Below are 12,105 nucleotides of genomic sequence, written 5' to 3'. Positions count from 1 at the left end.
AGGTTTTAACCTTGGACATGTTGGAAAGTTTTTTTTCTCTAGTTTTGTCAACAAGTTTACCTTTATTTAGTAATTGATTGTTTTATTTAGTTATCTTTAATTCAAATATGTTCAAAAAGTTTTGTCTTCTTGTGTTTAAATTCGTTCATTGTTTTGTCAATTTTTGAAATTGTATTTTTGTTTTGTTTTTTTAGCTTGTAGGATGCTTGTACACAAGATTATTCTTACGTAATATAGCACATTTTCTTTCTTTCTTTCTTTCTAAGGATAGTACTAGAATTAAGATTAAGTTAAAAAGTTTAAAATTAAAATAGTTAGAGCTAAGTAAAATAACAAGTAAAAGACACACCACTTAACACTAACTTTACCAGCAAACAGACTTATCAAACTAGAAGTTATATATATTAAAAAAAAAACCTGCTAGCAATATGGACAGTTAAAACCAAACAGATTAAGCTTATCTGAATGAGTTATGTATTCACCCACTGAATAAAAAGGGTGCTGAACAAAAAACGTCCTAGCTACTGGCTTGAACTGCCTGTACCCCTCTATCTTTTTAATTTCATTGGGTAATGTATTGTATATTTTGACACACATATAATAGGGACTCATTTCATACAAGGTTGTCTTATGTCTAGGCACTGCAAAATCGAATCTATTTCTTGTCTTATAACTGTTAATATTTACATCACAATTTTTTTGAAAGCGATGTTTGTGTTTGGAGGCAAAACAGCATACCCTATACAAGTAAAGAGAATAATAATATATTGTCATAATTCCTAATTTTTTAAATAAAGGAGCACAATGCTCTCGAAAAGCGGATCCACACATTGTCCGTATAATTCTTTTTTGAATAACAAATGTTCTTTTTATCGACTCTGCATGAGATCCCCAAAACATTATGCCATAGACTATACGTGAATGTACATATGCATAATAAAACTGAATTATTGATTCCCTACTGACAATGTTTTTTAAGTTGTAAATAGCGAAGTTTGCCGACGTTATCTTTTTACATATTTCATCAACATGGCTTTGCCAATCTAAATTTTTGTATAAAGTTAGACCCAAAAACTTAGTTTCGTCCGATTCATATACAATAATCCCATCGATGTTTAGGGGCATATCATAATCAATTATTTTCAAAGTCTGACTTTTGTTTTGAAAATGAATAAATTTTGTTTTGCTTGAATTAAGGACTAACTGATTTTGCTCACACCACTTTTGCATCTATAAGGCTGTAGGGTTTGCAAGATCTAAGGCTATTTGACAGTATTGTATATGGTCCGCCAATGTCATCATTTAAGCTCTTGCAAAACACAATAAAGAAAAGTGGGGACAAAAGTGAGCCCTGTGGAGCACCGGTATCTACGTCTATAAAACGCGATTGGAATGTATAATTAACAATACCGTTCTTGTCACCCTTAATATCAACTGACTGAGGCCTGTGGCTCAGAAATGACTTAATCCAATTAATTTCTTTGGCCTTTATTCCCGCAGAAATCAGAACTTTGATAAGACGGTCATGATCCATCATATTGAAGGCGTTGCTTAAGTCAAAATATATTCCCAAGGTTGTCATACCCGCGTCCAAGGCCTCAGTCAGTGCATTTAGATGACTAAACAGTGCAATTTCAGTGCAGTTTACCTATTATTTAGGAAACCATGTTGCGTTGTACTAAAAAATGAGAGTTTATTTAGATATTTAAGAAGTCTATCATGGAATGCTCTTTCAAAGATCTTGGAAAATACCGATGGAACAGCTACTGGTCTATAATAACTAATATTATTTCTATCTCCTTTTTTATATATGGGCACAACCCTAGTTTTTTTAGTATAGATGGAAATATTCCTTCTTGAAAAGACTGATTAATTAATATATAGATAAATTGCAGGAGCGACTTTCTTTAAAATGTTGCATGGTATCTCATCAATTCCTGCTGAGTTCTTGGAACAAGTCTTATTAATTATATTGTACCTAAACTTCATAGACATCTACTGGTTCTATGGCAAAATTTTGTTTGTTTTTAGTGAAAGGGGTTTGTACAGGGTTGTGAATTTTTTCTGGTGTAGGAAGATCACAAAAGTGTCCATTAAACAACTCACATAGCTCATTAGCGGTAATGATTTGTTAGTCACTTATGTTTATTTCCAAGGAGGATGATTTATTAGTTTTGCCACTTTTTTTTTTAAAATATTCCATACACATTTGCTTTTATTTTCAGAATTTTTGATTTGAGAGTGATACAAACATTTCTTATTATTTCTTATTATTTGTGCTTTATACTCCTTTCTTTTTTCAATATATTTTTTGTTTATTTCAGCATTATTTGATTTTTTTTTAACCAATGAAGATCTTTTATTTGTTCAGAAAGCTGCAATACCTTCTCATCAATCCACCTTTTTTTTGGTGTTTTTTATTAAATTTTTTGTTTTTTTTTTTGGAAAAGGTAAGTTAAAGAAATGGATAAAGATATCAAAAAATGATGTCATTTGTGCTGGTATGGCGAAGAATGTCATTCCAGGGTGCTTTAGTTAGTAAGAAGGAGAAATATTCCACATTTTCTGGTGTAAAAGATCCCTCCCTGTTCATCGCCATTCTCACAATCTCCAATAACAAAAAGGGTCAGTTCAATACATTCATGATCTGATAATCCAGCATTGTAAATTTTTCTACTTAAATCTATATCAAAGTTTATAAAAAAGTTATCAATCACAGTTGCCGTTGTGTTGCAGTATCTTGTTGCGGAATGTATTATGGTACAAAGTTATATGAGGAAAACACATTAATCGGGTTCTGCTTGGGCTTACTATCCTGCATTAGATCAATAATAAAATCTCCCGCTATGATGACATTTGTGGATAATCGAAACAATGTTGTTAACAACCTTTCTAGTTTTGTGAAGAAGATATCAAAATTTGTATTTGGGCTGCGGTATACACTTGCAATTATATATTTGTTCTATTTATTGTAAAACTACTCACACAATGTTCAAAGATCTTTGGGATGTTTTCAATTTTCGTAGAAATTGTTGACTGCTTTAGGTTATCCTTAAAAAGCAACATGGTTCCTCCACCACCAACACCATCACTGCGGCAATACACAGATCCCATCTTGAAATTGTCAATGTATACGTTTTCTACCCCATGCTCCTTCAGCCAGTGTTCACAAATAGATACAACACTATATTGGTTCTGGTTAATTATTTTAGTCAATTATTTACAGAAAATATTTGAAATGCACAATTTAATACTAATAGTGGGCGAAGTCTAGCCTAAGGCTACTCAAACTCTACCCTCCTTCAGAATTATTTTTAATAAGTTTAATTATTTTTAATGAATATGCACTTATAGCACAAAATAAGTTTAAAACAAAAATGATTAATTTCCAAAAAAAAAAAGCTATATCTAAAAAAACAACAATTTTCCTACGTAGGTCTAATCATTTCACACCCTGGGTCACTGGCAAAAGATTAGCAATGGCTTAGAACATACTCATCCACTTGTTTAGTATAAATTATGGATTTAAATTTCAATTTAAATTTTTTTGTTATAAACTGCTTCAAGTCTGCTATGTAATTATACAATTTTATACAGATGCATTTGGCAGATATAAAACTAATATAGGCTTTTTTTTCCGATCTAACCATAGATAGCGTAAAATTGCGCAGTTCCTTGTACCTTGTCCAGTCTTGAATCAATTTTGATTTTTTAAATTCTTGTAGGGCCTTGTCCCTTTTCTTCATAAGCAATTTAAGATTTGGGGTAACCATGGTGCTTTTGGTTTTGTAACCCTTACAGTTCTGATTGGTGCAAGAAAGTTTAATACAAAAAGATGGTTACTAAGAATTTCAATATTATTTTCGTATAAAATGTTATTCTAGGGCAATGACTGTAGGTCTCTTAAGAATGAGTTATGTTCAAAATTCTTATAGCATCGGTAAGTTACAAATTTTGGTTGCATTTTTTTAACAGAAAGATTTCGACCTACGTAAAGTAGTCTATGATCAGAGATTTCATCAGTTGACTGCGTGCCAGAAGTGGTAACAAAATCTGTATCAGCAACGAATATTGGGTCTAATCATTTATTTTATTTATTTATTATTATACTGGATCAACCTCATTACAAAAAAGAATAATACAACATAATAATTCATTTAACCTAACCACAATAATAAACTATTAAATTCTAACAGAATTAACAACCATATTAACCATTTAATTGTCATTAACACTGATTTGGCTCTGATAACTTAACTACAACCCATAAATGAATATAAAAAAGAACAATGACTAAAAGCTAATATCACAAATATTAAAAATTAAAATACCTTCCATAATCAAAAGTTAAAAAAATTGAAAAAAAAATTAACAAACAGATTCAAATAATTTCTCTAATTTGATGCCTAAACTGAGACAAAGTAATGCCACCTGAGTTTAACAATCTTAAAGACCTCTCAATTGGAGAGTGAGACGAATAATTAGTACCACAAAAAGGCAGGGAAAACAAACGATTATGTCTTAGGTTTCTAGTTGGCATATTAAAGAAAATCATCTTCAGAAGTTCAGGGCAATTTATATGACCATTTAACAACTTGAATATAAAAATAAGATCTGAATGTAAACGTCTTTGTTTTAAAGTTTTTAGACTTAGCATCTCCAATGCATGGTCATATATATGATTATCAGGGATTCTCATATTTAGCTTAAACAGACAAAAAATCTAATAAACTTGTTCTGAACCCGTTCCAAGGCTAAACAGCTGTTCATGTAGAATGGCGACCAAACCATTGAACCATAATCAAGCAGAGAAACTACGAGTGAGATATAAACTCTCTTGCAGTGAGAAAGCCCTACACTTGCGAACCACAAAGCCAAGAACCCTGGACGACTTTAAGATTATATTAATAATGTGTGTATTAAAGGTTAGTTGTTCATCAAACCATATCCCAAGGTTCTTTATTGTGCTGCAGTACTGAATATTAAAGAAACAGTGTAAGATGAATCGTTTCTCTTATTTGCTCTGTAAAAACTCGTAATGTTACACTTGTTAATGTTTAAAAATAAATTATTATTAATACACCATTCATACAACTTGTTTAAATCCTGCCGCAACCTAACCTCGTCAAGGAAAGATGATATTTGTCTATAAAATTTAACATCATCTGCAAATGTCAAAAAGTTACTATTTCCAAAGCAGGAGGCAATATCATTAATAAATATATTAAACAGCAGAGGAGAACAATGGCCACCCTGCGGAACACCAGAGTAGACCAAGTTGTCTGACCTAGCATTACCAATTAGCGCCAAGCCACTAATCTCCCAGGAAAGCTAAATAGTTCCAATTTCCTTAGTAATATGCCATGATTAACTCTATCAAAAGCTTTGGAGAAGTCAGTGTAGATGACATCCACCTGACACCCCTTCCCCAAGGCAGTTAGTAAATCCTGATGAAATATCAGCAAATTTGTCAATGTTGATTTTCCAGATGTGAACCACCAGCCTTAAATATTGGTACCACAAAGCTGTGTTTCCATAGATCTTTTAAATATAATAAAAAGAGCTTTAATTTACTGCTATGACTAGTAATATGTGTAGGCTTACTCAAAGTTTGGTAGAGATTATATGTGATACAGTATAATATAGTTAGTAGTTACTTACCATTCAAACATAGGGCAAGATGGGAATCCACATACTTTTCTATGTATTTTTTTATGTCTCCCAGTTTTTCTTTTTTTAAGATTACTACTGGACAGGGATTTAATTCATTCCTGTTTTTTGAGTCCCATTTATGAATTGCTGAAAAATAAAATAGAGGTTGATAGTTGTTGATAATAGTTTATTTGTTGGACATACTTTCATGTAATTTCCAAATTAGTCAAGATATTTTTATGATTATTTTATGATATTAAATGCTCTATAGATGATTCTAATGTGCAAAATTTGACCCTAAGAAAAAAATGTGCTTAATAAAAATAATTTTTATATCAGGTTAATTTCTTCACTGTTTTTTCTTCCAGTTTCTTAAGAACTACTCGCAAACTTTTTAAGACACAAAATAGCAATTCTTAGTCAAAAATGAAGCATTTCCTAAGGAATCATTAATGGTTTTATCCACCAACACCTATTTGGTTAAAAAATTCTTGATACCTTAAATAAATAAATACCTTCTTCTGCAATTTGTTTACAAAGATCCATAAGAAAAACGGTAGCCCCAACAGTACCAACAGCCAAAATCCCATCGAAATACTTCAAAGGACTCAACTCAGGTAAACTAGAAGTTTCACATCCATGATCAACCACATAAATGCTTGTTATCTACAAAACCAAAACATCATCTCTGGTAAAAATAATCAGTAAATAAACTCACTTGCTCTCCCAACTGTATGACCCTCAAAACTTTTGAACCATAAGGGTCAAATATACAAATTTGCCCGCCTGTAAGGGGACTATTCACGGCTACAACCTGCAAAGAGAGGTTACCTCGATTTCGTCTTAATTCTTGCACTCCAGCTATAGTGACTCCATTGTCTTTTAATAGTTTTCCAAAGGTCCAACAACCCACTTTATGGCCTGGGGTTATATTGCGCACTTCTAAGCAAGGTCCTTTCGCATGCCACATGTGTTGGAAATCAGGGAAAATTCCCCCAATTATTGGGAAATCTGGGAAAAGAGTTTAATAATAATAATAATAATAATAATGCTTTATTTTCCCAAATTGCATTTCGAAATGTTTAGCAATGTCATAATAAGTTACATGCAAAATCACTACAATATTAACAGTTATAAGGTGGAGTTTTAGAAATGCTTTTAATCTGATTTATAAAGGGCAGATCTGCTGATCTGGTTTTCCCAATTTGGTTTTGCATGTTAATCAATAGCTTGGAGAGGGATCCCAGGTTGTCTCTATGGTAAATAAAGGCTTTAGATATTGCAGATCCTTTGCTTGATTTCATTCTGAGATCGAGTGTTTACTTGTCTATGTTTATATTTTTCGGAATGCTTTATTGCTCCCTTGTTAGATACATTTTAGAGTATGGGTCAGATGTTTGGTACCCATATTACAATTGCTACATTGTGGATGTCACAAGGATGAATATTAGCAGTGGGAGAGGGATAGTCTAAATTTGTCTACAATAGAATCAAGAAGAATTCTACTAGATTTATGTTTTCTACATAAAGTAATAAATACTTCTACAGACTGTCTTAAGTTGCTGTCATTGTAAACTTAGACTTCCTTCATGAAATATTGTGATATGAGTCTAAAACCATTTCACCATACTAACTGTGGCATCAATGAACCAACTTACACGACTGGAAGCACTAATGGCCTTCTAGGACAAATAAATCTATTCAACTTTAAAATCATAAGTAGACTGTAAACTGGCATTTACAAATAAAATTATATCCAGTAGGGATTTAAGCATTTAGTGTTGTTTAAGATTATTTGACAGTCTGGTGTTGCCAGTGCTGAAGTAGGATTGCATTATAATATGGTCTCTACAATATGAAATATAGACTAAGACTATCGAACATAAATGCCTGAAATACATGTTTGTGAAAAAGTATGGTTATTATCTGAAGGCTATAATCACTTATTATAATTGCAGGAATTTAAGAGTTTATTGGAAAATCATCATACCAAGAATTGCCTTGTATATATGTACAACATTTTAACCAATAAAATTAATTCTAGATGTATAGCTTATTTTATTTTTTTTTTGTTAGATAATTAGGTTGGTTTGGCTGGATGTGTACAAATATGATGTATTTTCAATACTAATTACTTGTACATAAACTTTAAGTATTATTATAATTGTAATATTAGTTACAATTCTGTAATATCTATAACTGGCCTTTTCACTGTTGATGCATTATAAATAAATATATTTAGTACTTTTAAGCAAAAACTGAAACAAATTTAGTAAATTGTTTTTTCTTCAATCATGCTCTTGTTAGGGACTTATGTTAAATGATGTACTTATTGCTTACTGTGATTTTGAGCCATATGATGGAGTTTTTATATTAAATGATATAGAGTGTGATACTATTTACTAAACTTAGATGTAACTTGTAACTTGGCCTTGTCCTGCCACTGAACTGAGTAGGTGGTTGCACTGGGCAAAGTTGCTGGGAATTTGTTTGGCATTTAAATAGTTTTGGTTTGGCCTGTTTAGTATTTCTGGGTTCATCGCACTCATGTGTTTGTTTTTTCGAAGTGCATTGGTTTTTCCTGTATTGCTGGACTGACCTGACTTTCCTGAAACTTGACCTTTGTTCTGCCAATATAAACAAGTATTTAAATAGTCAAGTATTTGAGGAGGAGGTTTCACAGGCAGAAGCTAATTTTTCTTTGCATATTGCAACATGAATAAAATAATGGATTAAGGAATGAAATTCAGAATCTAAAAACTAAAGAGAAAGAAGTACAGCTACAAGTGGATTCATATACTAGGGTAAATGAGGAACTTTCAGAGAAGATAAAAGAGCTAAGTGATCTTAATCAAAATTTGATTAATACCATTACAATGCTTAAAAAGGAAACCGAATATCACAAAAACAAGATTAAGAGTATGCAGACAGAGATTGAAAGCTTAAATTGTATTAATACGCACATGTTAACATCAATTAAAACTTTTGAAGCGGAGAAGGATATCCTGTCTCTAAATAGAAATGCTAGCAGTAACTTAAAAGATTTGATGACTACAAATCTTCAATCAAAATCTACAAACTGCTTAGCAAAAGCGCATTTCAACCCCTAGCAAAATCAAAAGTACTAATTTATGGTGATTCTAGTGCTAGAGGTTTCTCTTCTCTTCTCTCAGGTATTCTGAGCTCGTCATACAACACCTGTGGTTATGTGTTTAGTAATGTTACAGCTCAGACCTTATGTAATTATGTGTTTCTGCTAATTGTTAACTATAGGAAGAATGATGTTGTTGTTGTTTGTCTTGATTTTTCTTGTACATTGCCACCTTTTTCCCAAATAAAATCCTTGCTATCAATGGGCAGGATAACTAATGTAATTGTTTGTATTAAATGCAATTTTAATAAGTGCTCAAAAAGCAGATAATACAATACAATTCATTTTATGAATTCTTTCATCTGTAACCGTAACTTTTCTGTGAGAATAATTACTGATGTCAGACAAAATTTTAGGTACTGTCACTCTGTCAAATCTATGTGCAAACTTTTATCTTTATATGTTAAAAATACTTTTCTGTCATCCAAATTAGTATTAGCATCTTTAGGTATTAGCAATAGTGGGATAATCAGCGATACACCCTTGATCGAAGGTATAAATGGGTCCATGGATAAATAAGTACATAAATATTAGTAGTGGGAGACTCTGTATAAAAGGTGACGATGGATTTTATAGTTTTTTTCTTATTGTTTGAGAGCTTTTATGAATTAAGGTTAGTTGAAGTTGGGGAAGCAACAAGAAACTGCTGTGTCAAGTGTCATGTCTATTTCTAACTGTACCAAATTCGGAAAGAGACATTGCTCATAGTTGTAGTTCTTTAAATAAAGATCTACAACACTGTCAGTTAAATTTTTGTTTGACAATATTAAACCTGTTGTAATAATTGTAATTTTTTGCATTTTAAAGACTTGTACCAGTGTATTCCCCAAAAGAGAAGACAATAGGACAGCCTTAACTGGAAGAGACCCATATATGCACTCCAATTGACTTCAAGGGGAGCTATTGTGGAGGCCTGGCATACCTGTTAAGATGATTAATATGTGGCTTCCTACTTAGTCTGCTGTAATGCAATAAAGATGCCAAGTAACCTCACATGACCTTCCTCCATTTTTTTTTAAGGAAAAAGGGACATGCTCAATGTTTTATATTATGTTGAGACAGAAGCTATTATCTGTAAAGCCGGCCTCACACGTACACCAATAATGGTATACTTGGCAAGTATCTCAGCTCAACACACCAATACACAAGCCATGGCGTTCACACGACGTGTGCATTGTTTGTTGATGTTGCTGTGAAATGTTGGTGGTAGTTGATGTAGGTGTTATATGACTGTCGGCCATCATGAATAGAGTTTGTCCTGAAAATGTCGTAGCCACAGCAGCGTTTGTGGTTATCAGTGGGTGTTATTTAAAATTAAAAAAAAAAAACAAATTAAGAAGAGAAGATGGTGGATGGTATCTTTAAATAGAAGAAAATAAAGGAGAGTAGTTACGTAAAAGGTACCACTTTATTAAAAAAGTTTTATTTAACTGATTTGACTGCCTGACTGTTGTCAGCATATACGAGTACATATATACAGGGTGACAATTTGAAAACTTGAAATGGCCATCTTAGGAACAAAAAACTAAATAAAAAAAAGGCTGAAAACACTTTCTGTAAAATAAAGGGGGAACAAAAATAACCATATTATCTCGTCCCTATCTACAGCACCTTAGACAGGGTGAGATACACCCCTAAAATCTTAAACAGAAAGGGGGTCGAGTGATACATCATATTAAAGGTATCTGGTGACGCTATTTGGACAACCTGAAAGTTGTAATTTTTTTTGACAATTGACAGGTTATCAAATTAGCGTCACCAGATAGATATTAAGAAGTTAAGATAGGTTAAATTAACCTAAAAAATTTCCATGTTCATTTCCACTCCATTTTCAAATGGCAAACGCAAAAAAGAACACAGTTTCTAGACCTACAGACCTACTCCCTACAACATTACAATACACACTATTTAGTATGACGACGCTGAAAGGCACAGGCCAGCCATCAGTTGTTCAAGCCTCAGCTACTTGAGGTTCTGAAGATCTTTACTAAAGCTGAGAAGAATGGTGTCATCAGCATACTGAATAACTTTGAACCTTGAGATGCAAGAGGGAAGTTTCTTGATTACAAGATAAATAGCAGAGAACCCATTATATAGATTTCTGTGGAAAACTCGTACCAACTGGTAATGCTGATGAGATCCAATTCAAATTTTCAATCATTTGAGTTCTGTCAGGCAAGCATGTTGAAGCATGATGAGTCAATAAGTCTTAAAACATTACCTCTCATACTGTAGTATACCTAGTGTGATACAGTCAAAGAATTTTGAGAGATCATGGAAATCTCTCATATCACAAATCCTATACTCATTAAGTGCTTCTTATTTAGTATTAGTTGATTGAAAATTGTTATGCTTTATATTGTAGTTTGGTGCTTAATGGCAAGTTTAATAATAAACTGACCTCTTATTTCATGGGGCTGCATTTGATAAAAATGTATTTGCAAATTATTGTTTACCTTGGTCCCCATTTTCGGCGGGATTTTCCAGCGGCGCCGGTAAAGGAAAGCGAACGGTTCTGAAGATCTTTACTAAAGCTGAGAAGAATGGTGTCATCAGCATACTGGATAACTTTGAACCTTGAGATGCAAGAGGGAAGTTTCTTGATTACAAGATAAATAGCAGAGAACCCATTATATAGATTTCTGTGGAAAACTCGTACCAACTGGTAATGCTGATGAGATCCAATTCAAATTTTCAACCATTTGAGTTCTGTCAGGCAAGCATGATGAGTCAATAAGTCTTAAAACATTACCTCTCATACCGTAGTATACCTAGTGTGATACACAGTCAAAGAATTTTGAGAGATCATGGAAATCTCTCATATCACAAATCCTATACTCATTAAGTGCTTCTTATTTAGTATTAGTTGATTGAAAATTGTTATGCTTTATATTGTAGTTTGGTGCTTAATGGCAAGTTTAATAATAAACTGACCTCTTATTTCATGGGGCTGCATTTGATAAAAATGTATTTGCAAATTATTGTTTACCTTGGTCCCCATTTTCGGCGGGATTTTCCAGCGGCGCCGGTACAGAGGGAAAAGGATTCTGGGGAAACCGCGATGTACTAACAATTTTAAATGACATTTTTTTAATTATATACAATTTAAAATTTTCATTTATTAATAAAGGGAAACGTTAGGTTTTTTTCAGAAACATGGCGATAACCTCAACACTCAAATTGACATTGACAGTAGTGACAGTCGGACGGGACGACCGAGACGTCATACGTTGTGGCGAATCAGAGAAGAGTTTAAGTATGGGTTTCCCTTAGGAGTCTCTTAAAACTCAATTTCTAGTTGC

General features: G+C 32.6%; 1 protein-coding gene across 2 annotated transcripts in view; it reads right to left on the bottom strand.

The window, feature by feature from the left end:
- Positions 1–11,991, bottom strand: part of LOC126741954 (protein ELYS) — a 70,377-nt gene extending 58,386 nt beyond the window's left edge. Inside the window, exons 1-4 of one of the 2 annotated variants that reach the window (XM_050448439.1) lie at positions 11,793–11,991; positions 6,371–6,663; positions 6,168–6,318; positions 5,662–5,799 (exon numbers count right to left, since the gene is read on the bottom strand). In XM_050448439.1, the coding sequence (XP_050304396.1) occupies positions 5,662–5,799; positions 6,168–6,318; positions 6,371–6,663; positions 11,793–11,889 (679 nt within the window). In that variant the 5' untranslated portion in view covers positions 11,890–11,991. Of the gene's footprint in view, positions 1–5,661; positions 5,800–6,167; positions 6,319–6,370; positions 6,664–11,259; positions 11,296–11,792 lie in introns of those variants that run through there. The other variant, XM_050448445.1, reaches the window with a different exon arrangement.
- Between the last annotated feature and the right edge of the window lie 114 nt (positions 11,992–12,105).

This window comes from Anthonomus grandis, chromosome 1, assembly GCF_022605725.1.
Source record: "Anthonomus grandis grandis chromosome 1, icAntGran1.3, whole genome shotgun sequence".
NCBI classification, from domain to species: Eukaryota; Metazoa; Arthropoda; class Insecta; order Coleoptera; family Curculionidae; genus Anthonomus; species Anthonomus grandis.
Note: the sequence above shows the minus strand (reverse complement) of the source record. Positions and strands in the feature narration are given on the sequence as shown.